This window comes from Pseudoliparis swirei, chromosome 19 (assembly GCF_029220125.1).
Source record: "Pseudoliparis swirei isolate HS2019 ecotype Mariana Trench chromosome 19, NWPU_hadal_v1, whole genome shotgun sequence".
NCBI lineage: Eukaryota > Metazoa > Chordata > Actinopteri > Perciformes > Liparidae > Pseudoliparis > Pseudoliparis swirei.
In genome coordinates, this window is record NC_079406.1 from 22,493,468 (window position 1) to 22,520,924 (window position 27,457).

At 42.0% G+C, this 27,457-nt stretch overlaps 1 protein-coding gene across 3 annotated transcripts in view; it reads right to left on the reverse strand.

Moving 5' to 3' along the window:
- Positions 1-27,018, reverse strand: part of fam13b (family with sequence similarity 13 member B) — a 79,583-nt gene extending 52,565 nt beyond the window's left edge. For all 3 annotated transcript variants that reach the window (XM_056440172.1, XM_056440173.1, XM_056440171.1), the window contains exons 1-4: positions 26,777-27,018; positions 9,187-9,334; positions 6,902-7,111; positions 816-1,028 (exon numbers count right to left, since the gene is read on the reverse strand). In XM_056440172.1, the coding sequence (XP_056296147.1) occupies positions 816-1,028; positions 6,902-7,067 (379 nt within the window). In that variant the 5' untranslated portion in view covers positions 7,068-7,111; positions 9,187-9,334; positions 26,777-27,018. The remainder of the gene's footprint in view (positions 1-815; positions 1,029-6,901; positions 7,112-9,186; positions 9,335-26,776) is intronic.
- Between the last annotated feature and the right edge of the window lie 439 nt (positions 27,019-27,457).

Below are 27,457 nucleotides of genomic sequence, written 5' to 3' on the forward strand. Positions count from 1 at the left end.
CCCACTAACGAAAACATAGCAGACACAGAGAAGATTGATGCACAATCCTCTGCGAGAGGTGAAATGAGGGGGAAAAGGAGTGGAAAACGTAGTGATGTCTTAAAGCCATTATGGTATAGTAAAAAAAAAAAAATGAAAAATTAATAACAGAGTCCCGGCAAACTCCCCCACTGCTGTAATCTGCATGTCATCATCAGCCACAGAAAGAAAAAACACCATGTACATAGGATTACAAGAGATCATCTGTGATAAAAGGGACAGGGCAAAGAGGAGGGACAGAAACAGTCCATCTTCATACACTACACATATGTACATTGAGTGCATTTGTGTTCATTACATTTTTTTCAATGTACATATGTGCATCAGAAGTATTGTTTTAAGATAGACAACACAAAGCATTTGGGTACTTGCTCCTAGTGTTATGAAACTATGTGCTCACAGCTCAGATAACTACAGTCTGCATGGCCTCAGTCATAACATGTTGACCAACAACCAACAAGGATGAAAATCCACAAATGGGAGACAATAGTGGTTGTTTTGTACTTATCGTTATCTCTCTTGTTGTGCCTTGATATTAGGTCAGCTTAGGCACTGAGCAGGGTTTTTTGTCAGACCGTCACACTGCATACTGAGATTTAGGGGGTGGAGGTAAGAGTTCAAAAGGGTAGCAAAAAAAAGGGCTCAGTACATCCCGAGCTAACCTAAAAATAAAGGCCCAAAGATGATTGGTTCAAAGTGGATACAAATAGAAAGAGGGTGGGTTGACCGTAAGAGAAATGTCCTGAGAAGTGGGAGAAGCCGTGCCCGTCACACACCTTGGTGTAGCTGTAGAATGTGTCCCTGTATCGCCGTCGGGATGACCGGCTCAGGAAGCTCCTGCAGGAAGAGTCGGAGCAGACTGACAGCTGAGGCCAGGTCCGCCTCCTTCTCTAGCTCCACCTCCTCCCCACTGTCATACCGCTGCCGCAGCCAATCCACGCGCTCTGCGTTGCCATTAACGAGGAAGAGCCCCTCCAGGTCCAGAAGACCTGACGACGCATAACACATGACACAGAAATTATTACGTTGGTTGAAGACATGATATCATTTGCATTGGTTTGATTATATTCTTGTTTTTTAAACCGCCTAACCTTGTGCACAAGCCAGAGACAAGAAGAGAAATATTAGAATGAAAGTTATAAAGAAGTGGGTTTGTTTTGGGAAATCATATTACATCATTTACTCGGATTATTGCTGATTTAAATTTAACTTGTTTTTAAAATGTTATTGAATTCCTGTGCACGATTGGCCAATATTTGAGTTAAAACCAAGTGACTTGAGGTGAACATCATTGCGTAATCACAACCCTACTCCATGAACACGTCACTTGCGATCTATGCTTTAATCTCTAAAAAGAGGGCCTAGTTGTAGCTGGGCTTTGAAAGTTCAGTTGTATTGGAAGTGATTATCTGGTGGACATTCCAACATGTTCAGTAATTGTAGTTGGTACCGTTTCTATAATAATGTTATTTTGTTAAAAAAAACTCCTTATCTGCTTAGAAATTAAAGTGCATTGAGAAACTAGTAAATGACACGCTTTGGTCTCTGCAACATGTCTGTGTGATGTAAATGTAGTAAATAGCTCCAGTTTCCAGGTGCAGGTCAGACCATAGTTCTAGTGATAACAACGATAACAACAACAGCCGGTAACTTCCGGAATGGAAATACCTGCCTAATATTTCTGAGCCTTGGACTTAATGAAAAATCATCTGGTCTAAAATAAATGAATGGCTAACGTGTTGATGTAATAGAAAACTAAAGGCTTCTTTTTTTTTTTAACTGGTAACTTATTCGGTATAGAAAGGCTAACTTCACTGGTACCGATGCTGACTTGATTTGATGATGTAACCTTCAAGATGTACTTATGTCAGACTGGAGACTGGTTTTTCTAATTATTTTTTGGTCTGTTTTTTCTTGTTCTTTACACTTTTATTTCTCCTTTCCCTTTGTATTGTATCCTTAAAGTCCTCTCTTGTTAATTTGTAAAATCTAAATAAATATATTTAAAAAAGAAAGCTAACTTGAATTTGATCCCCAGTTAATAGAAGTCCAGGGATCTGTGTGTGTGCGTGTCTGTGTGTGTGTGTGTGTGTGCATACAGGTGCTTGTGTGTATATGAACTTCTCCCCCATCCGTATGAAAAAAAGAAAAACCTGGCATGACCACATGCGTTACCATTACTCTGAGTGATAAGACCAGTCTTTGTGATTAAAAGGACAAAGCAATTGCATCAGGGCTTTAGCCGGTTTGATGACATTTCTTTACAGCCTCGTGTTTTTCCTCCTTAACATTATACAAGGTGAACAGTTAGCGTATTATGTAATGTTCATGTTATCCACTGTGTAGTCACACGAGTCTCCCGCTTGTTTGTGTTTTCTAAAGTTAACAACAGCTTCTGCCGGTAGCTACACTAACTACTACTGCTCGGATTTGCAGTAATGTAAATCAAGTTGATGTTCCTATTCTCGGCGCGCTTCGGTCCTGACAAATACTTTATGTAACAATGGAGACAATATACTGCAGTGGGAGAATGCCGATACACTCGTTTGGGCTAATTTTCCCCGTTGGCTCCAGAAGAAAACGTCTGACCAATGGAGCCGAAAGGAGCTCAGTGTGCTTCAAACAACCTTGTTTGTATAGAGAGCTAGTTGAACATCTCTGAAGGCAAAAGAGTTTATGCCCGTTTCTGTAACACCCTGTTCTGTTTCTCCTGTGTTCCGTGTCTCCTATGTCTCCTCTGTGTCTTCTGTCTTAATTGTTTAATTCCCTGCACCTGCCCTCAGCCACTCTTGTCTCGTTACTGTCTGATGTCGTACACCTGTGTTTCCCCCCCTATATATTGTGTCAGTCTTTCCCTTGTCTGCTGTCGGATTGTCGTATCTGATCCTGCCTGCCTGCCTGCCTGCCTGCCCTGACCGACGATCCTCTGCCTGCCCCTTTTGGACCTTGTTTTTTTGTAAACTGTTTTGCCTCATTAAAGAGTGCTTTTTGTTATTTATATTGCATCCAGCCTGTCTCTGCGCCTGAGACTCACCCCGTCACAAAGACGTGACAGTTTCGGAGCAAAATGTGATGAATCGTACAAATGGGAATACCGACGCACACTTTCGGACATTCCATCCCCGGAGGAATTCACGGTTTTGCACTAGAATGAAAGAAGAGAGCTTTTCTCTCCGACAAATAATATTCAAGAGAAGAACAGACATCTATACGGTCGATATCCCCAAAACTAGGCAACTTCCACCAAAACAATCAAGAGGAAAAGGAAAAAGGTGTATTTTTGATTTTGAGGAGATTCATTTATTCTCCATTCCTAATCAGTACTCCCTTTTCACTTATCCTGTCACATTCAGAGTCATTATTTATACTGCAGAAGTAGGGCCGGGCAAATGTCAAGATCACTTTGAACAAACAAGCTCGATATTGCGATAATTCTAATAAATAAGTGTCAGTATTGTGGATATAATAACTAAGTGGGTAAAGGCAAATAATGGAAAACTCTTATAAGATCAGATATTTACATCACTTAACTGTCATGCAGACTTTAGAACCAGGGACATACGTCACAGGGTTCATACACATGTTGACCCATGGATTTCCAGGACTTTTCTATGACCGTTCCATGACTTCAAACCAAATTTCCATGACGAAACATTTTGTGAAATCTCGATGTATACACGAGTATACCACAGTGAGACAATAGTTTCATTAAAAAGTATAAATATGTATATCAAAGTGTATTCTTTTAATCAAACTGCGGAAATGAACATATAATTATAACAAATTCCAGGCCTTTTCAATTTTTGGGGGGGATTACATTTTTTTTCCAAGGACTTTTCCAGGCCTGAAAATAACCATTTTAATATGTCATGACTATTCCAGGTTTTCCATGACTGTACGAACCCTGCATCACGTTTGCGATATTACCAAAGCCCAACGCATGAGCCCCACACAAAGAAGTTGCGGCTTGCAGACTAAGAAAACGGCTTCCTGGTGATTCCTCCTGACTCCTGTCCACTCCCTCGTTTCCCATCTGTTAACAAGCCACGCAACAAAATGTCTATTTCCATTTTACAACGCAGCATTCGGCCAGTGGGACCGGCGTCACCATCAGAGCACAGAAACAAAACAAACAACACCTGTTCACGTCACAACGTCCATACTGTTGATTGATGATTCAATTTAAACATCGATCTGCCCTATTTAACACTGTGAAATAACTGATCGAATTGTATTAACGACGTAAGCGTTCACAGACGCCACAGCGTTGGTCTGACACACCTTCAAGTGCGTTCCATTTCCATTCTCTGTCTTGCATCACATTACCCTTTTACGTAATTTGTTCAACACTCTGCTACGTCTAAAACCTCAGACACACAAATCAAACAGGGGGGTGGGGAGGCCTATTCACAGGCTGAATAACGTCTGGACTGGCAGCACCACTCTCATTAATGCACCAGCAGAGGTCCGGGAGGATTAAAGACTTATTACATAACCTCATATGGTTGAGCGGCCTCGGGTCACTCAAACCACCAACCTGCTTCACTGGTTACTGGAGTGGAACAGAGGTGAAGATTCACTGCAATAGTTTAAAAATAAAATAAAATAAAAAAGCGTACCCCCTGGCTTGATGTGTTTTACACGAAAATATCTTTTGTGTGATTTCACCAATGACGGACTGAGAACCGGAATTAGAAAAGGAAACTTTTTCTACCGTTGAACTCGTCACTGCAGATTTGGGTTTGACATTCTGTCTTGATGTATTAAAACGGTTCACGACCTCCAGGCCTTGGATAAATACTTAGCCAACAACCTTTCTATTACTTTATATAGGCACTGTAGGATCTGTAGACACTTCCAGTATGCCCAGGATCCAGCTGGCCTAATCTTTAAATCTCAATAATTCCATTTCGATTCTCGGGACACTTCCCATAATTAAGTAAATGCGAACCATTTGAATGACTTTTTAACATTTCCTAAATTGTGTGCGAGACACGACGTAAATCAACTCTACAAATTAATCTCTATGTAGGTTTGCACAAGGCAGAGGTGATGAGATCGAGAGAATCAGCTTCAACAAATGTGAACGTGCTCAGGACACGGTGTTAATGTGAACCATGGAGACACGGAATCAGGGAGGATTGACTTGTTCGGTATCTGGCTGAGGGCTTTGTGAGTTATGCAACACACAACTGGTAGTGATGGTGTCATGTAGCCAGTATAATTACCAGCTAAATGCAAATACATTCGGTCTGTAGATTGTTCGGTTAAAAAAATGTGACTCCAAAAGTCACCACTTTCTATCTCTGAGCCTCTCGTCCTACAAAACAAGATGTCGGAACTGCCAACCAGCTCTTGTAAAGATGACGGAAGAAGACTAAAGTTCCTGCTCTGCGAGGCGTGAAGAGAAATGTTATGTTGCAGGGGGGGGGGGGGGATGTGGGAAATGCCCCGGGACAATACTTTGCTAGGTTCCTCCGTTAAGCGGAGCTGCAGTTGAGGGGACTGTTATATAATAAAGGAGGAAGTGGACCGTGGGTCTGTCTGCCGGTGCGTTCAGAGTTCATCTTATCACATAAACTGGATCTCCACTAACAACACATTTTGGTTTATCGTGACGTGAAGGGCAGTCCGCAGCAGCAGGGCGTGCTTGAGATACTGAAACATTAAAGGCAATGAGATGTAACTGAGCAAGGACGTACTTACAAGTGATAAGTGAGACAAAAAACAGGCGGTGGCATTCAAGTGGACTGAAGCTGGTATTCGTCTTAATCTTGCGCTCCCGGCTCAATCGTAAATCATGTGAAATGTCACTATGATTCTGCATTGTCGGTCAAATCGGAACAACTCCGTGAAGGTGATCAGACCTGTCTTACTCTACTGGATGCAGGTTAAAAGAGCTGCTGTGGTTCAGAGAGCCTGGTGCCCCGGCCCCTGCTGTCAATATTTTAAATCGGTGAGCTGTCTCCACATTTTATGCGACTAATTAAATAAAATATACGGGAGTAAAGAATCATTCCCATCTAGTTTGAATGAGACAAAATGTAATATTTCTTAATTAAAAAGTTAAATAGGTTCGCTCCGAATGAAAGCCGAGATGAATGAGAAATAATCCAGTTTTACGATAATACAATAAATTAAACTGAAGGCTATTACAAGAAAATGTATGCTCTTCCTACCTAGAGGAGATGTAGGTGCATATTAATAAAGTGCATATTAATACAAGAGCAGTGAAATGCTGAAGATCTGCTCATACAAATAGGATATTCTGCAGTTTACGACAGCGGGATATCCTCTTTGTATTGGGGATTATTTCACCGCAGAGAAAGACTTTGAGTTTTAGGACTTTGAGGATTTGTGTAGAACCGTTCTGCTTAATAATATAAAAGTCAAACCTATTTTATTCAGAGGGTAGCCACACAGGGAAGCATGGATAAAAGATGCCTCGTTAAAGCACGAGTCCAATGAAAGCGGCGTTTCGTTCAGTTCGATGCGTTGTGCTTTCATTTGGAGTTGACGGCCAACGATCCCTTTACTGTGGATTTATTTGTAATATTTAAGAAGGGACAACACAAGACAGAGCTTATATAACTTAATTGACTGAAAGACATTTTGTCAAATAAAAAACTTAAGTGTGTAATATTTAAGCAAGTATATTGCATCACATATTTTATTGGTTTATCAGGCATTTAGATGGACTGAAATGGTTGCAGGGGTGTCATCAGCAACGGGTGATATTCCTCATAAATTATATATAAAATGGTGTGAAACCAGCAAAGAAAAGCCACCTGAATATGGGGTTCAAGCATCACTTCATATCTCTGTGCGTGTGTGTGTGTGTGTGTGTCTGTGTGTCACTCACCATGCTCCTCGATGTAGTCGACAATGTGTTTCACCAGTGCAGGAACCTCATGGCCACTGATCGTGTGTGTGCGCGTCACCACCTCCAAAGGAACGCCAAAAACACGCGTAGTGCTGGCTGAGCTCCCGCCCTCATTGCCTGGCAACGGAGACACACTCTTCCTCATGGCCGCCTCCTCCTCCTCACCACAGTCCCGCCAAGACCTCACGTCTTTAGGGAGGGGGACGGGCGAGAAATGCAGAAAGAGGGAGATTAGACAGAACAGTCAGACAGAATGATTTACAAAATAAAAGCCTTGCTTGAAGGATTCGGTTCGGCTTAAAACGACACTTTATATCGCTAGTCGTAGTAGGCACACAGCCAAAGAGGGGAGAACAGGACTGATAGAGAGAGAGATCAAAGGAGATAAGAAGAGTTGCACAAACAAAAGGAGCACACCACTCAAATATGTGGGAGTGGCTGGTTTGCACATTGTTCCATGTTTGTGAACCTCCCCTCCTGATATCTAGCAAACAAAGGAGGAGGAGAGAGGAGAGAATGGATGGCAGCGAGAGGCGACTGGTCAGCAGAGGCGTTTACACCTGCGGCCTCATTACAGAAATATATTCCAACTGCTTTTCATATCATAACCCGCAGGCTAAAAAACCGAGGGCAGGCCTCTCCAGAACCGGGAGCAGCACGTCGATCAAATTCAATTTGAATTCAGGAGATGGGTCTATCCCATCCCAACTCAGGATTCTTCTTTGGAAATCCCTAAATTCGGACTAAAAATCCTGAATGTCATCTGAAGCCGTGGGAAGACCTCGAACAGGTGGAGATGAAGAGCAAGAGTATGCATTCTAGATCATTTTCCCGTTTGGGGAAAGTCCAACCGGTGTTTCCAAAACAGGCAATTTTGACCAAAAATGGCTCACGCATGAGTGACATGTATGCAAAGGACTCATCTGTGGGTCAACAGGATGTTACAAAACAGTATAAAGTAGTATTGTATCAACTTAATACAACCATGTAACCCACGTGGGTGAGAGATTTTTTTTACATAATCATACTTTGAAGGTCATTACTTAAATTAAATTATCGTCCCTCCAATATTTGGCATCGAGAAAGAGTCCTGGGTTCCCATGCAAAGGCGATGCGGTGAATGCCGGAGACAGACAATGGGATGGAAATCAATGCAAAGCGAGCAAGAATATGCAACAACAATTTCTGCTCAAAGTTGGTCTTTGATGATGGCCGGTCGGTGATCCATGTGAACGCAAACAGTGGCAGATGGAGTCCAGTCATCGGGAGAGGAGGAACATCACCCTGTTTTTATGATTTATTATGACATGACATTTGATGTGAAGATGTGCCGACGTTCCGCTGGTAAACTTGTCGCATTCTAACAAAATGTTTTTCAAATATTTACACTTACGAGAACAAATGAGCTGAAGTTGGTATTTTGTGGCCAAGTTGGCAGAGCTCCAAGATTTATCTTGTTTGTCTCAAAATCACAACGCAAACAAGCGCCATCTTCAAAGTTGTTCACAGAAAATAACAACAACATCTGATAGATTTGTATCGTCTGTAGCTACTGCACATAAATTCTGAGAGCTGCCCAAATGACAGTGAACTCTTGGCTGTTTCCTCTTCAATGGGCTCTGTGTTGGCCAGGGTGTCCTCCTGACAGCTGGTCAAAGATAGTTTCCTCCACTGTATTGTTTTGAAATCTAAAAAAAAAAGAAGAGTGGACTGTGATTTTCCTTGACTCTTTGGACAGGCCAACAGAGGGGTCAATCCTTCTCTTGGAGCTTATTCACAGCCTAGTGCATCGCGTCACCTTCACAACAGGTGGTGAGCAGCCAACTGGGAAGCTGTCGAGGGTGAAAGACAGGAAATAAAGCTCTGGGATTCCAGGCTGCTAAATAGGTTTTACATATTTTAAATATCGGTATTTTTGTTCATACAGCGTGTTTGCTTCAAGTATCACCGTGTCCGAGTTGCACAAAATACTGTTTTACAACCGGCTGTATTAGAGTCGACCTATTATTCCGTATTGGGAGGAGGAAGTGGAAACTTTGGCTTGAGGCTTGTTTTGTGTTTTTGTTCAGTCTGTGAAGCTACTGTTAGCTCAAAGTGACTAAAGTCTCGACATAACAAGTCTTCAAAAGTGATTAATATAGTATTACAAAAATGTGCTTGTGTGTGTTCCGTCCATTCATTGTTTTGATGTGAAGTTGTCCTTGCTCCAGCGACTACTGTGCGTGTGTGTGTGTGTGTGTGTGTGTGTGTGTGTGTGAACTCACCGTGTAGCAGTGAAAGTGTGTCCAATATTCTCCTCCCTTAGCCAGAGAACCACCAAACAATCTATGGCTGCTTCAGGTTGTGGCAGAAGATGAGCCTGTAGTTCCTCATTGACGGACCGCTAATCCCTCTTGCAGGATCCCCTTCTAGCTACCCGAGAGAGAGAGGGGGGAGAGAGAGAGAGGCAGAGAGGGGGGAGAGAGAGAGGAAAAGAGATGGGGTCAAAGAAAAAGATGGGATCTGGTAAGCAACAATCCCTGATATCTTTACAGTCATATGGAAGGACACTTTCTATTGGAATATATAATCCAACATAGTTTTAAGCTGTAACCATGTGCTGCTTTCAACAACTAAAATGGAGTGTTTGCGAGATGATATATGATGGCGCATAAGAAGAGATGCATATTACATTTGTAGCGGCAGAAACGTCAACAACAGCTGTTGAGGATCAAATCACATAGATCGCATCACTTCTGATGATTCTGGTTGCCATCAAATTATGGTACAGATTATAACAATTCTGCATATTAATTAAGTATGAAAAGGAAATGCAAAGTATTGAAGGATTTTTTTGTGTGTGTGCCATAATCAGTAATATGTCATAAATACCTTTGCACCGAGCAATAACACAAACGTAACTTTTTACTTGACATTAATTAAACTGTTTCAACAGACAGAGACAGAAAACCAGCACAGCTCGGACTGGCGAGTTAAAATAGTGAATAATTAACACATGAGTACTCAACCACACGCATAATTGGACACGGATGACCACTAACGCAAACGGAGGTGAAGAGTTTGCAGGAGGAAAACCAAGCAAAGACAATAAACACTAAACATCATAAAACGCCAGCCTTCACATCAACATCTGTATCAGAATCAAACCAATTAAAACCTGGAAGTGGTTGAGGAACGGTGAAGCCACAATAATTCACAACTCAAGGTCCTCTTTTGTTCTCATTTAGAGTTGTTGTTTTCTGTGTTCCCCCTGCAGTCTTTCTGCGCCTTGTTCCCTTCCCTCCTTCGCTCCCTTTTCTATTTCTCTCCTTCCTCTCTCCTCTTTAATCCCGTCTTCCTACCGCGAGGCTTTAGGTGTCACGCTGTCCAGGAGTCTGCTGCGGGCGAGGACCGTAACGCAATCATTCACACGGCCGTCCATGTGCGACCTGCATGCCTGTGCGTGTTCAAGAACATGTGAGCCAACTGCCACCTTCAGTCTGGGGACATTAACCTGTTAATTGCCGGCACTCACACTTGTGTGTGAATAAACAGAAGTTAACGTGAATTAGCTCGTCACTTCCCGAGAGCCTCCTCGCCAGCTGGACGCACATTTACATATCGTCTTCTCGTACAGTTAGATTCTCTAACAGTTAGTTTCCTACTTTCTGTTTTTGCGTACTTATTAGATTGTTAATCAGGAATTTCAGATGTCCGACCTGGCTGGTCTTTTAAAGGAATATGACCATATGGTAAAAAAAATATATGAATGACAAAGTTCTGCTTTTTGAGAGTGTTCTGAAGTCAGAAAGACACTGAAAAAAAGAGATGGAGAAGGAAGGGAAAGTGTGATGGAGAAAGAAAAATACATTTACTGAGGAAACTAAATCATTTGATTTACTTATATTATATCATATTACCTTGCTTAATGCAACTTTTGCATAGATATCTACAGTATAAAGTAGAACTGAAGTGATAAATCATCGTCAAATTATCCAATTAATTTGGAAATTGCTTGAATTTTAAGTTATTTATAACTTTAAAGTTTTGAAAGCTAAAAATAGTGTCCAGAATTATTAAATGAACAGTCAAACCAAGTATTTTTCTCCCCTCTTATTGGGGACATGTGTTTTACCTGAGCATCGAGAACACCTGTAAAATGTATTCTTTTGGAGAAGTTTGAGAAGGGACATCAAAGGGTTTGGTTTTGATACCGCTTACAGTTGTTTGACTTTAAAATGCTTACTTTAATTTGTCAATAAAGTTCCATGAGCTTGTTTGTCTGAATGATTGTTTTAATGAACCACAATCTTTAATATGAACACATGCACCTGGTGGAGCCTGGACATCTGGTGCCCGCTTTCCTTATGCAACAACTCTTTTATCCTTGCTTTTCTACAAGAATACACTCGGTCCGGTTACCGCTCCCTTTTCTTCCCTTTCATTCATCGCTATGCTGCTCGTTACACAAGCCATCCACCCTTCTGAGGCGGTGGGCTCCACCTCCACAGGCAGCGCAGCAGAGGTGAAGCCATCGAGGAAGCATACCGAGTTACGAGGCACTCGTTAACTCTCGCTAACTTAAGTCTTTTCCCCTTCTCTACTGCTGTATGTCGCTCTCGCTAAACAGCTTTCAAAGCATAACGGATTTGCCCTCTTGAAGCAGCATTCTCGGAAAAAATGGCTCAATCAATTCACATTTGAGCCAACAACAAGCATTTTTTGTTGGCGTTTTGGCCACTAGCGTGTGGAAATAAAATCCTGTGCCACGAAAGGAGTAATCTTTACAAACTGCAGTCTGTGAAATGCCCCAAACAAGTCAGATACAAGGACAAGGTTATTCTAACTGTTTTAGATAGATAGCAAGAAAGAAATAATCATCAATCATTGACCTTTTCTTTCCATCAGTCCAACATTTTAATTCAGCATGAAAATGACCTCTGACTTTTAAAATGTGTGGTTAATAAACAACCTAAATCCTCGTCATGCACTTTTAGTACACTATTACATGAGCACTACTTTATTGGGCACTATACTTGTTCAGAGTTAGAGCTTTTAGTGGACTCCGCTCCGTGGCAGCTGTGATTGTGCCAAAGACTCTTTCAAAATGTTTTTATTTTTTAATGAATAATAGGTGTTAATCTCAAAGCTCTTTACGTAATACATTACATATAAATCCAACTGGTAGTCCAAGGTTATGTATTAACCCATGCATTTCTGTATGGGATTGGAGAGCAGTGTTGCTGCCACACAGAAGCTTTTTTTCTTTTTTAAATCACTTTGGTCTTTTAACTTTTCGGGACACTGGCAGCCTCAAATGGTCCCGAACTGGCCGTCTCCTAATTTTTCAGTTGAACCAAAGCCATTAGAGCGAGCGTCACCTGCCAGACACTGGCCACTCTCATAGATTGAACAATAAATATGTATGACTCACTTGTACACAACCAATATGACCGGATGGACCGTTCTGCCAACATGAAGGCAGCTTTCAAACTTCTGAATATGCGTGATTTAGTTTGACCTTCCCTATCCCTGACATTAATTGTTCCTCTAATGCCATGTTGCCCTTTTAGATAAAAAATACAGCAAATCCTCTGAAACATAAAGAAACCTCATTTCCTTTGTTTATATCTGTTGCTGGCTGAAATACCAAATTTCATGTTCAGGTTTTCTCATTACTTAAGGCTATTAAACGGGAGTCGTACATGTTTGTACAGATTGCGTATTGAGCACTCTAAAAGGGCATTCGTCAGCCCCTATTCTTTTCACAAACCCAACTGAACTGGCACCGCGAGGTCCTAAGCCTCTTTAAGAGCTAGAGAAAAGCTCACTGTTGGAGCTGGAATTCTCATATTGGGTCATTCGCCTAACTATTGAAACCAATAAAGGTCCTACAAACCATTTAATGCTGGAACTGAATGGATATTATTTTTAAAAACTGTACTACTCTATACCGTTTGAATATTGTACAATGAGTATTCCGGCCAACAATTTGGGAGCCTAAATAGCGCAGTACAATAGTGCATGCACCAATCAAACGAGGGCGGTCCTGTTACCGCCGGGCTTAGACGGATGAGGACAATGACACTCGGAGATTAGGGAACTCAATGTTCCCAAACCAGCACCTTGTCCACCATGAAAGCTGACCCTAAAACGGTCTCTGCGGTGAAGATTCGGTGAGTAATGGAGCGGTCTAGATAAGCTCTGCCTGTGTTTCTTTCTGTCTGGCTGGGCGTCTTAATCCCAGATATCATGCTTGACAGCCTCCTGCTCAACAAAGGGGCACCTTGTTAGAAGGGAAACAGAGAAAGCTGAGTCGGTGCGCTATGGGAGAGACAGAAAAGGTAAGTGAGAAAGATCAAACTAAAAAAGGAGGGAAAACGGCCAACGGATTACATGAGAAACTAGAACGGGCACTCGGTAGAGCGCATACCTTCGCATATCACAAGATTGGGCATTGAATTATGAACATGTTGGCATTAGTTGCATGCCAATTGGATATAAATTGACCGTGCTATGGTAAAAAGATGTTGACCTTTTCATGACCTTGACCTTTGGCCCGATCGATCCCAAAATCTAATCAAATGGTCCCCGGATAATAACCAATCATCCCACCAAACGTCATGCGATTCGGTTTAATACTTTTTGAGTTATGCGAGTAACACGCATACAAATAAATAAATACACGGCGATCAAAACATAACCTTCCGCATTTTCAATGCGAAGGTAACAAACACAGAGAACAGTAGCCTACACTAGGGGAGACGCAAAGTCAAACTTTTCTTTCTACTGTATGCAAATTCGTAGTTTGTGATGTTGGGCTAAAATAAACTGAAGTTAATTAAATCTACCAATCAAAGCTTTTTTAATACATTTTCTTGAACAGAAAAATATTAATACTACCCTTTAAATAATAAATCTGGAGAGAAGTCCACAGTGTGATGCAGACCACTGAAATACGTGCGCTCTAAAGTAATCTGCTTAAAAGGGCAAACTGATATTTCTTTTTATGGTCTTCGTCCTCTGAAGTAAAAACAAACAGTCGTCGTATTTTCGGGTGATACTCTCGCTTTCAGCCATTTAAACCAAATGTCCTTTTGATGAAAGGTCACAGCGTCAATACCGCCAATAATGGTCGACCCTGTGAAGTATATGCATAAAGGAGACATTTAACTGGTGCGTCGGTTTTGAGCTTTTAAATTAAATCAACCGAATATCAAAAACACACAGCGACAGAAGAGTAGATACAACCTTTGGATGTGATGACTCTTCCTTAAAGAAGTGCAAAATAAATAGCAACGAAAAGCAGAACCTGATGTCCTGAATAATACTGTGAGATCGCTTTCCTGATGAGTTTAATATCAGTTATTGAAACAACCATAGCAGAAGTTGAGCAAAACCTTTGAATCAACAAATGGAGTTCATACATTTTTCCTAATGTACATTTTAAATGCAGCAAATATGAGAACAAAAACCCTCTTTGAATTAATGTTCTGGGATTAGCCAAATAGCCTCAGTTGTAACAGTTCAGCTCCACACCTTCCTTTTTGTAGTCGTTGTTTTCATCCTGTCACTAACTATCATGTCATTCCAGATCCTGCTTCCCATCTCGTCAATCCAACTCCCTTCACCTGCCTCTGATCACCTCGTTAGTCCCTCATTCCCTTCACCTGGTCCTCACGCCCTTCTCACCTGCAGCCCATCCCCTCATTAGTCCCTCACTATTTAGCTCCCTCACTTCCACTTGTCCTCTGCCAGATTGTCTTGTGTTTCTCAGACCATGCCCTCGAGAGTTCCACTGTGTGTTTGTTTATTCGGTCTGTTCCGTTCCTGATAATACTTTCAGTAAAGGATCTTTATCAGCATTATTTGTCTCCCGAGTTGTGCATTTGGGTCCACCCTAATCCCGTCGTGACATCAGTGGCATCAAAACAAAGTTCACCACAAATAAAGTAAGAGTAAATATTCACAAGAGGTTGTAAATAAATCAGCAAGTCTTTCAAATAGCATAATGTTGTAACCCCCCCCAACAAAAAAAATCAAAGCATTTACACCTCTACATAGTTTATCATCACTGGCCACAATGTCATGGTCAACCAGAATGAGGGAAGAGGAAAGAGAGACAGGAATCCTCTTCAGATGTCCAGGTGCATCAGATGTCAGACTAAAACAAATGAATCGAAGTTGCACAAAACTTAAATGAAAAGAGAAAAATATTATTTTCTCACAAATCGGCCGATCTATAAACCACAGACTGTAAACTTGAAGTGGACACAGCCCCTATGACATCACCCATTGGTTGGTGGATTATGGTTTTAAAGCCCCGAGTTCAGAATTTTGCCTGTCGCCATCTTGTTTTTTTGCAAAACCAGGAGTGACACGAGAAGGTGGAGCAAAGTACAACCAGACACCGATTAAAACCACCAAGACGTTTACAATGACCTTTCATGTGATGACAAAAAAAAACGTTATGTTCAGAGTTAAAGACAACAAGTCCCAGACTGGACAACGCCGTGGTTGGCGACCTGTCAACAGCACAGTGGCCCCGCCATGAAGCATACTCTGCTTTATGGACTTTACTCTTCATGGGACCATCGATTAATAAATGAACGTAACGCTGTATTGAAGAAGACTTTTAAACTACACTTCCTCATCGGCCTAACTGTTCAGACCCGGGGGTTGCCGCCAGCTCGACACTATTAAGTCCAAGTCTGTTTACTTTCATGTGAAAACAAGCTGAAAAACGAACCCACTGACCTCTGAACCGATACTCCACGAAACAATCAGGGAGAGAACAAAAGTTGAGGATTTCTGTATTTGTCTACTGCGTTGGGTTATTGGGCCTATTATTCACACACACACACACACACACAGAGAGAAAACCAGTACACACTCTCGTGTGGGGGTGATTTCATCTGCTTGAGCACAGAGACGAGCAGATATGAATCTTCAACCAATCACTAAACGCATGACTGAGATTATGATCTGCTTCGTTGCAAATGTAATGAAAACAGGTAACACTGATCTAAGCAAGCACCTGATAAAAAATGCCAAGCGCTGAAGAAAATGACATATCGACCGCTGACGAGAGACGAGACAGGAGAGAGTATGTGGCTGAGAGACGAGCTACACAAATGGGAGGAATTTCTTATTACGAGAAAAAAAAAAATCGACAAGAATGAGAACAAACTTTTGTTGTGCTGTGTCTCCAAGAGGTCTTTTTCCAAAAACAAATGTTGGATAAAGGAGAACGCCGTATATTCGGACTGATAGTTCTCTATTTCATCGAAATGTAAAAACACTCACCGGCATTCTACGAGCGAGAGTGAAATTGTGTACAAAGTTAAATTCAACATAACACGGCGTCATCCACTCGTTAAATGTCACGTCATTGTAATGACACAACTGTTTCAGTGCCAAACACTCCAAAAAGAAAATGTGTGCAATGAATGAATGTGGTTGAAAGTGTATACATAGAGGAAAAGGAAGCTCTCTCTCTCACACACACACAAACACACACTTCCCCTAAAACCTGCTTGTGCACATTTTTAGACATTCGCACTGGGTCTTCCAGTTTAACTGATGACAGTATGATTAAACACACCAATTATCACAGCACAAAAGTAAGTTTAAATTGCTTTTTTAAGACAGTGGCCAATAATAATGACCCTATATGTTACCTTAACACGCAGCTTCATTATTTACTTCACTACACACAATGTCATTTTCTGTTTCCCTGTATCTGTTTTTGCAACTATGAATGTATCCGTGTCTTATGGCTGTGAGACACACCAAACCTCTTTCGATATGCATGTATAATGAAGATTAATCCGCCATAAATATGCCGGTCAGCATTCAGACATCAGCCTTATTAAGGCACTGAAGCTCTGGCTGCTGGACGGTTCCCCACACAGCCAGTTTATCTAAAAAAAACACTTGTAGAGAACAATGTGGGTATCCTGGCTTGTACTTATTACTAAGTATTACTCATATTACTAACTAATATTTGCTCTGGAGAAAACGTGGTATGAGGAAAAGCGATGGGTACTATCCATGTCATTTAATTGGAAACCAAACAAGCAATTAAAGTCTGAATAATCCTGTTTAGTCAGAACCATGGGAACCCTGTTGGCAAGACAACGGTAATCTGAATACTTGGAACTGGCGTGGCACGAGTCTGAATTCAAGAATCTCTTCCAATTCATTTCAAAGCATGCCGGTGCATAATTTATGTCTCCGCTCTGAACCTGAGATAATCGACCTCTCTGACTGGCCGTCACCTGCACATCCGTCAGTTTACTGAGACGAAGGAGTGGTTGTGCACACGCGGACTATTTTCAATCTCCCGGAAGTTCTCGCCGATGCAACGCCTCGACCTTAAACGTCTTCCTCGTGCACACGTTCGACTCCGCAGAGCGGCGAGCTGCATGCGCGAAGCACGAATGTCCCTTTTGCGTCTTCTTTTTACGTCATCGGGGGGTTATTAATTTAATAACGTAACAGAGAGAGGAGAAATACAGCGATTAGAGGAAACCATTGAAATACATTTACAGTCACGACAGATTACATCACATGTCATTTAGCAGACGCTTTTATCCAAAGCGATTTACAATAAGTGCATCAACCTAGAGTACAAACTAAGAACAACAAGAATACATAAAGTAACATTTCCTCAACATAGTCGAACTACAAAAGTACCATAATAAAAGCTATTTAAGTGCCACTGAAGTGCTAATCTGTGTTTTAATCCAGATATAGTCGGAAAAGATGTGTTTTCAGTTTCCGGCGGAAGCTGTAGAGACTTTCTGCTGTCCTGATCATTATTATTTTATCATTCCAGTCCTATTCATGCATGAGTGGTATTCATTCTGCCATCAGGAGTTAGTTGAAGGAATCAAGCTACTAATTCATTTGAGTGCACGATTTAAAGTTGTTCTTTTGAAGACCCTGCTGCCGGCTGCGTGGGATATAGTGGCTCAGCATTTGCATAGAGTTCAAACGGCGGTTATGTGTCTCGGAGGCAGATACCGGCAGGTCAAACCAGGCCGGGGGGCGTGGATGCAGATGGATGAACGGACAAATAAAAAAAAGGATGGAGGAGAGGCAGCGTTACGGAGAAGAAGAAAAAAGGGGCAGCCCAACGAGAACGGCGGAAGAAGATTAGAGGATAAAAAGCAGCGGAGAGAGAAAAGATACGACGGGGGAAACATTAAAAAAAATAAAAGTCTAAGTGAGGTTAAGAGAGCCAGACCGGGGGAAATAAAATAGAGGCAGTAAAGTCAGCGTTTGCCCTTGAATCAGTAGCAGCAGCAGCTCACTGTCCTAGCCTAGTTTAACGGCTCCTCCCAGCCCCGTCAGTGTACATTAATAAGCACATGTCCTCGGGGGGGAACAGGCTTTTCCAGACCTCGTTATCTCGAACTCGGACCAAACTAGCAGAATCTTCCCGGCACTTATGTTGAAGATATAAGGAACGTCAAAGAAAAATAACGATCCCTTTTAGAGACTTCTTTTCATACTATTTAATGGTTAATGGACTGCACGTTTGAATCATCTTCAACTGGACTTGAGAGGATCTGATGAAGACGCCTGCCAGAGGGGATGAAGAGAGCTGAAGCTTGTTCCAGGCGACCATATTTGATGTAGAGCCGAATTTGTGTTTGTTTGTTGTCGACTTACAGAAAAAAACACAATTAAAAAAAAAAAAATTTGATGAATCAATAAATATCGAAAGCATTACTTAATTTCAGGCCTTTTGGAGTTCCTGGTTCTCAAAAAAGGTGAAGATTTGCTGCTTCTCTTCGTTTCCTACGACAGTAAATTGAAGACGTTTGGCTTTTGGACAAGGCGTTCAAACAACAAAAGCAATCTGAAGTGCGATATATCTTATCGACCCAACGCTAAACTAATTTATCAAGAAAACAATCTGCAGAAGTTGTGGTTTATTCTCTTCATTTGCGTCTTAGAGGGGGTGTGGCTTATTCTCCGTCGCTTTACTCCGTGGAAACGGTTATCATCTCCGCCGTCCACCACGGAAGAAATAACCACTAGTTCTGCTTTAGACTTGTCGTTAGACTTGTTGTGGACATCCCACAAACTCTCCCGCTGCCCGAGCTCAGCCCTTCTGACCAGCATTTGCAGAAGGAGGTGGTTTCTCTGATCTGGTCTCAAGCCTGCTTTGCTCGACAACTCCAGGTTAACATAGATTCCTGTCACTCTCATAGGAATCCTGGCATGGCCTGCAAGTGCTCAGAAAGGAGAAGCGGCAACACAAGAGCTTTTATTTGCTGGCCTGGGGGGCCGTGATGCTGCCGAAGGCCTCCACGCCCACAGTGTAAACAAGTACAGCTCTGTGTCGGAAAGCGTGGAAGTGGAGCATTTTGTTCGGGACAGTTGCGTGAAGTTTGATTGGCTGCCATCTGGGTGAGCAGTCATACTTGAGTGTGTGTGTGTGTGTGTTTTCTTTGACTTATTGAGTCCTCGAAACAAACCTTTCCTCTGAGTACCAAAAAGAACATTTGAAGTTGAAGTCACAGATCCAAACAGATTGAACATGGGTATTAAATACATCAGAAAGTTGTGTTCCAGCCTTGTGTTGCAACAGAGCTGTGAGACATGTGTAACACTCTGGGATCACGCTGAATGTTTTGAATGCATTAGCTGTGCATAAAATTAGGAGTCTGCGGTTTCAATGAAATCCTCTATCATTTCCATCCTCTACATGTCATGTAATTACGGCATTTAAATCCGTTTTGATAATGTCTGTTTTCTGGGAAATTGTTGGAGAAACATTTTTGATGTATTGGCTAATACCGCAAATCAAATATCATCTCATTGATGCAAAAATCATTTTAAAAAAATCTAATTTGAACATAGAGTGATCGCTAAAGAATATTTGCAACATTGCACAACATTGGTCTAATAAAAGCAGATATGTCAAAAGGAAGCGCTGCCACAGTATTACCAGGACTGTAAAATCATATTACCCAATCCTAGCATAACATTATTATTATTTTTAAAGGATACCTGCGCATTGTTTTGCAGCAGATACATTTTTGCCCAGATTATTTTGGACTCTTTTTTCTCCGTCACTGAAGTTTACAACACTGAACCACAGTCCACAGCCTTAGCAGAGCTGAGCCAGAGTCACTGGGCCCGGACTCATCTGAGAATGACATTGAGCTTTATTACCTTCGCAGAATGCGGAAGGTTATGTTTTGATCGCTGTGTATTTATTTGTGTGTGTGTGTGTGTGTGTGTGTGTTATTCGCATAACTCAAAAAGTATTAGACCGAATCTCATGAAATTTGGTGGGATGATTGTTTATTATCCGGGGACCATTTGATTAGATTTTGGAATCGATCGGGTCAAAGGTCAAGGTCATGAAAAGGTCAAAATCTTCTTTTTACCAGAGCGCGGTACATTTTTTTCCAATTGGCAAGCAACTAATGCCAAAATGTGGCTGCGGCAAAGGTATGCGCTCTACCGAGTGCCCGTTCTAGCTGATTTTGTATTGATCTATACTACCTCTCTCTCTTGCTCATTCTCACAGTGGTGAACATTTCCAGACAACTGCTCACTGAAATACTGGTATGCTTCAGCCTCTGCTGCATTAAAAAGAAAAAACAATCCCCCTCCCTCTGTGGTCTTAACATCCATGCTGTACATGACAGCTCTAAGGAAGCAGCGATGGTGCAATGAGGAAGTGAGAGCACGGCGAAAACAATGAGGAAATCCCGAGCCGGTTGTTAAATATCGTTGAATAAACTGCTACTCTATTATATTGATTGAAAGAGACTCGATTAAAACAGCACAAATAGCTTACAAAGGATAGTGCTAGTCTTGTCATATCCATCTGTGCCTGTGTGTAAACAATAGATCCAAACACCAGCTGTGAGGGTACTCTGGCGAACGAGCAGAGAGAAGAGCTTCCAAACACTGACCAAGCAGACTGACAGTGCGGCTGTAACCGGCTAAATATTTGTTGTTTTTGCTCATTTCAATATTTTGGTGAAGACATTTTTGTATGCATGTGTAATAGAAATGTACCTGCTTCTTATGACTACGATTATAAGCCTTTAGACCACAGGTGTCAAACACAAGGCCCGCGGGCCAAATCCGGCCCGCCACATCATTTTATGTGGCCCCTGACGGCTTGGAAGACATGTGATCACCTTTTCTTAAAGAAATGAAAGAAAAAAAATTCCCGTGCTTTTATTTTGAAGGTTTCAAATTAAATGAATTCATGTTGTAATATTAGAGACATTTCCTTATGTACAATATGTCTACACTCAAATAAACAATAATCAAAAGCAAAGAGAGTGATTTCACAATATATTCGAGGAGTTTATAAAGTGTTTCCGGCCCTTTAAGAGGGCGGCCATGATGCTGATGTGGCCCACGGTGAAAATAAGTTTGACACCCCTGCTTTAGACCACACGTGAGGCCAATGAAGGGAGGTGGCGCTGTGCTCATCCAGATAAAAGATAGATTAGCAAGGAAGAGATCAATAAGCCGATTTGATGCTCAATCACTGCTGAGTGGCCACGAGTCAAACGCTTATTTTCCTCTCGCACCTTAAACTATAAAAGCTCTAGAAGATATCTGAGTCAGGGTCATGTGACGACCACAGACACAGTGTCAACTAACAAGCCTATTCAACATCAGGACTCACTCCAGAGAGACAAAACATACGTAAAGCGTGCTGCAGATAAAACTATGATGCTTTAGCTGGAACACGTCCTCGAGATAACACGTCCTCGAGATAACACGTCTCAAAAGGGTCAGCGTGAAATCTCCCGCTATTCAAAGTTTGGTTCAAGCGAAAAAGCCAGCGATGACGAATCGGCCACTGCCCAAAGAAAGGCTCTCTTTTTCATTGCAGTTCATCTCGGTAAGCGACGACTCAATCGGGGCTCTTCCCGAAGAGGATCTTTTAGAATCGGTTCTTCTAACCAACGCGTTGACACCAGGGTTGGAGGCGTTTTCTGGTAAATCTGGTAATCTGCCAAGTGCTCGTGTTTTAAACTTCGGACACGACTTGGGTTGTAAAGCTTCCAACCTGCGATGCTGTTGCCCCTGCATTGTTGTTGTTTTTTTGTGTACTATGGATACAAATAAAATCGCAGTGATTCGACAAGTCCACGAGGGGTCTTACCAACTCAACGCATCAGCTTCTTGGGGAGCGCCCCGGGACTGAAGCTACCTGAATGGTTCCAGAGACATTCAGCAGGGTTGGCTGCTTTAGGTCTTCGGGTCTGCTGCCAGAAAGCAGACTTTTGATACTTTACTCTTCAACTCAAGCCGGGGGCAGCTCGACTCTGAGGTAGAGGTTAAATTAATCTATTAGCTTGTGTATTTTCAGCGCATCAGTCGACTTCACAAGATGAGCACGGATCACTCGGTATCTAGACAGTGCGGACCGTCTTACTGGTAAATAGACCCACATTAGACATCTGGTTTTTATTGGCAGGTTGAAAATCTATGAAATACTTCTTAAATAGGGCTGAATTAATGATTTTTTTTGTTTTTTTATGTAAAAAAGAACCAGAACATTTCATCTTTACTCATATCTTCGGTCCATCTCTCAGTGAGAGGATTGCTTTCTCTATTATTGAATGAACAGGACTTTAGACAACGAGGTCATAATATTCATCATAAACACTTTTTCTTAATTAAAAATAAATGTCACCTTGTGTTGGCGCTAATAGATTAGATGAACGATCTAAAAAAGTCTCACGTTTTAGCTCCGGTTACCATGCAACTGGGTATTTTACATGCAATTGCATGGTACCGGAGCTAAAACGTGAGACTTTTTTTTTAGATGAGTAGAGAGATATTTTGGTCTTTGAAGTTTCTAATCACACTTCAGTTTTAAAATATCTTCAAAAGGAAAACATCAGACCTAATCTAATGCAAATGTCCACCAACCAGGGTAGGAAATGGCGGCTTTACGGATATACTGTAGGTTTGTCATTCTGTACTTTCAGTCATGTGACTTCGATCACAACCCAATCTCTCTCTTTTTTGCGTGACACACCCAGCGGATGCTGGACAGTTGGAGCACTGCCCCTAAACCAGATTACTGCGACCCAACCAGCCGCACAGGATTTCTCCATCTGCCTCAAGCGGAGTCCTTCTGCTTCTCAAGCCTTAGTTTAATACGGTATACAGCACAAAAAAATGTACAATTATACGGCACATTACAAGAACAATAAAGATGATGCGCTTCTGCCTGATATCTACAGCTACATTTTGAGCTTTTCTCACCGAATCCCCTGCCATTACTTTTTTGATGGCCTTCTGGCAAAGAGGAGATTAGATTAATTAAAAATACATTCATGGATACACTACGCAGATTATTATGTCTGTTATGGGTAATCAAATTAATTTAATACCCGACAAATTGGAGAATTTCCTGTGATAAATGAGGGTAAAAAAATGGAAGCGAACGTGTCGGCGTGTCACATCAATTATTTCCGTCATTTCTGCGGCACAGTGAATTATACATCAAGCTACCATCTTTTAGTCTTCCTTTGTCTTAATATGTTTCAGTGAACATGCATCTGACTGACAGATTACAGTATTTTTTAAGTAGAGTTACAGTGCGAGGTATGACAGAAAGAGGCTCTTGTGGGGCCGATATTCGTGGGAAAAGAGGGACAACAACACATCAATAAAGGAGTCGTCTTACTGGAGAAGCCTTTGCGATTCCAGCTGCCTAATGGACTCACTCCATTTACACAATCTTTTGGCCAGGTCAGTGCCACACTGCGGGAAACTGCCTTCGGCCCATTCCGCCTTAATGCATACCAGAAGACAATGCTCCAAGGCTTCTCGCTCAGTAATGAGAGATCTCTTCTCCTTTATCGTCGTATTTCGATCTACTTTCACTGCTTTGACCGCTCCTTGAAACCACTGTCATTCTGTTATATCTCCTCTGCGATCGAGCCACAGCCAAATCGCTGACTCGTACGAACTAATTGTATTTGACACAATAGAAAGTGGCATTCTGATACATATTTTAATGCAGGTGTGAAAACACGCAGACGGATTCAATCTGGTGAAGTTCCGGCGGTGCGTGTGAAGCTTTAAAGAGGGATTTGGATCACATTTGGTTTAGCTTGGCCCCCGTCCACAGGGTCTCGAACAACCACTCAATGGCCTGGCAACAAACATCCCACACTGCAGGCAGCTGTGGGGTTATGACACTGCTGTGACTGCTGTGTGTGTGTGTGTGTGTGTATTTTCCTTCCATATAAAAACTATGGGTAGTCTTACATACACAGTCTTATCTCACACGGCAGGAGGTCGGAGAGTTTTGACATCGTTGGTATGTGCATACGTGAGGCCCGTCACATAAAAGCCCACAGGTTCAGCTGCGGTACACTGAATGAGAATCAATGCTAATCAGAGCAGAGAGAGAGAGACAGTCGGGCGGTTTAATACACTTCCCTAAAGCTTCAATGATTTGTCAGTCTATAAGTCGATGTAATCAATGTAATCAGTCTTTTCATTCGTTCTTAACAGTTACTCCTCAAATGTGCTTTTCTTTATTACTCGATAGTAAACTGAACATCATTAGAGGCTGATTTTTTTTTCTCGCACCAAACAACTTTAATATGAATTATAATTGAATTTCCCAGATATTTGTATAGTTATGGGGTTTGTGACTCAGCCATTCAGCTATCATGACGCCGCCATCTCACTGTCACAAGAATCAATAATAAAACAAATCTCTACTTGCAGCCCGACGCCAGCTAAAACTAATGCAGTTTGATCCCACAGCCCTGCAGTACCCTCGACCTTTATTAACGTTGTTAGTGGTGCTGTTGGATACAGAATGACTCAGAGGAGATGGTCCAGATATCAAAGCTCATATGTATTGAGGACAACATCCAAGAATAGCACAATTCAACAGTAAACCACAAACAATAACCTCACAAACGTGACCATGAAGTGGTGTTCGCCAACAGAAACTGGACAGTATGACCTTCAAGACGGTCGGATTTATTGCCGTGCTGTCGTCTCGGACTGCTTTAGTTCAACAGAGCGTATTAAACCATCAATCCAGCGTTTATTACAGCGGCTGACTCGACAACTGCTTACGTTTTTTTCAACATCAGCTCTCAATCTAAAGTTGACCTTTAGTCCAGTGTTTAGACATATCTGCTACCTCTTACACAATAACCCTGATTTTTTTAGGTACAGGTTAAACTTACTGAGATATAACACAGGTTTTGCATAATGCGCCTCAGATAAGACCATCGATCGAGTGTATTCCGCAAATCAGCTGCACACAAAAAACATTCTTCAAAATGAGCATGTTTACTTTTTAATCTAGAGTATAATTCCTCTTCTACATCTTTATCATAAGTATATAAGGCGTTCCACCCCCGAGTATACATAGACGCTACACGTAGCGTCACGTAGATGCATTATTTAATAAGCATAGTGCAGAAGCGTCACAAGCTGCTGGGACACTCAAATCCCACCAGGGCAGCTATTTATAGTACATTAATAACTTCCTCAACGTCAGTCTTTATTGCAGTTTTTCGCATGCTTTCATTAACTTGAACTCTCAATTAAATTGACGGCTGTGTTTTTAAACATTCTTCCTCCTCCTTCGTGCAACTCGAAATTATTGTGTGTTCAAATCAGTTTGTAACAACGCAATATGCATAATCATCACCATTTGGATTTATTGTTGACTGCAAATTCAGATTCAATTATTAATCGCTTACAAAATGTTAATAAATAGGGAAAACAAATGTAAGCTGTAACCTAAAGACTGGTATTTAAACAAATAAACGAATAGATCAGAATAATTTGCAGATGTAATCAATGCTTGAGCTGTACAATGTTGCAGAATCAACTTCAAACACTTCAGAGCACGTATTTGTCTTTAATCTATATTACCTGAATATAAACTGTGTGGATACACACATGTGAGCATGCACATTATTCTAAGTGTGCACCCGGTACGTTTTTAATGCATACTCGTGCCTATAGTCCACCATATGGAGTCCTAATTCCGCCGGGGAGACGATGATGCAACGTCTAAAGGATTTTCAGAGAGCCCAGAAATAAAAGTCAGATCCCCCTCCCCAAAAAAACCAGACATCACTGAATCAATGATTACACATACAGACCCACATTCCCAAGGAAACCGGCCAAACGCCGAGCCACAAAACACCAGAACATTCCTGCACAGACAGTTTAATGTAACCGAGCTGCAGGGGCATCGGCGTGAGTCGTAAAGATAGAGCGTTCCAGAAAAGAGTCGGAGCAGAAAACGAAACTACCGGCTGCAATTTTCAAGAGAAACCAAAACTTTAGAGAGCCGAAACAACAGCAGGACGGATGCTTTCTGAACGCGGTTGTGTTCAATAACCATTAAAAAAAATTAAAAAGCAGGTGACTCTGAAGTACATCTCACATTCTTGCTGCAGAAGCACACATAGTACAGTATATACTATGAAGTACATGCACACAAAAAACAATCCATAAAAACAAAGACGCATTATTCGGCTTTGTTTGATGCGCTCGTAAACCCTCCGTGTGATCACTGTCCTCCAGTTTGTCCTCATTCTGGCTCCACATATGTGATGGAGCTGGAGCTAGCCGTTAGCTCCCGATGAACACAAACGGCGGAGCAGCGAAACGGTTTAACAACCGCCGCACGCCTCGCCGTTCGCCTCGAAATAAAGACACACCGGCGACAGGCGTGTGTGCATACGCTGCACGGCAACCCTTCTTATTAAAAAACAGATGACACGAAGCGGCGGGACACCGTTAGCTTCAGGTGGCTATCGTGGCTAGCCGCCGAGATGCCGAGTGAACGTTAGCTCGCCGAGCTAACGGTCGGAACCTTACCAGGTCAAAACAAACTGCAACGAGGAGCAGAGACGCGGCAATTTCCGGCTGGATCTCTGGAGCCGATGTTCCGAGAGGCGGCGACTTCGACGGAATCAGAGCAGACGGAGCAGAACTGTCGTCGGGAACATGGCAAAGACACTCGACATTGATGCGGTTCCTGTTTTTTTGTGCTCGGACTGGCTCCTGATGCCCGTTTGCAGGTCGTTGCTTAGCGAGTCTCTCTCTCTCTATGTGTCTCTCTCTGTCTCTCTCTCTGTCTCTCTATGTGTGTGTCTCTGTCTCTCTCTCTCTCTGTCTCTCTCTCTCTCACAAACACACACACGCACATGCACGCATACACACACCCTCAGGGGACGGACCTGCCAAATACTGACCCCGCCTCCCTCACACTGAAGGCAACGGGAGACAGCTGCCAAATACTGACCCCGCCTAGCGGACAGCTAAAACTTCTCACATACCGACAGAGACTAAATGTTTCCTTCATCGTTGTTTGTGTTTGTTTGTGTGTCTCTATTATTGAAGTATAACCATATACGTCACAAATTGTGTAGAGTGTAATTACATGTAAGATACTCTAGTACAATTTTGAGGTATTGCTATTTTTTTCTCTCCACCACCTTCAGAGGCAAACTGACACCTTTAGGCCGACTCTCACAGGTGACAAGGATTAACGCTTGC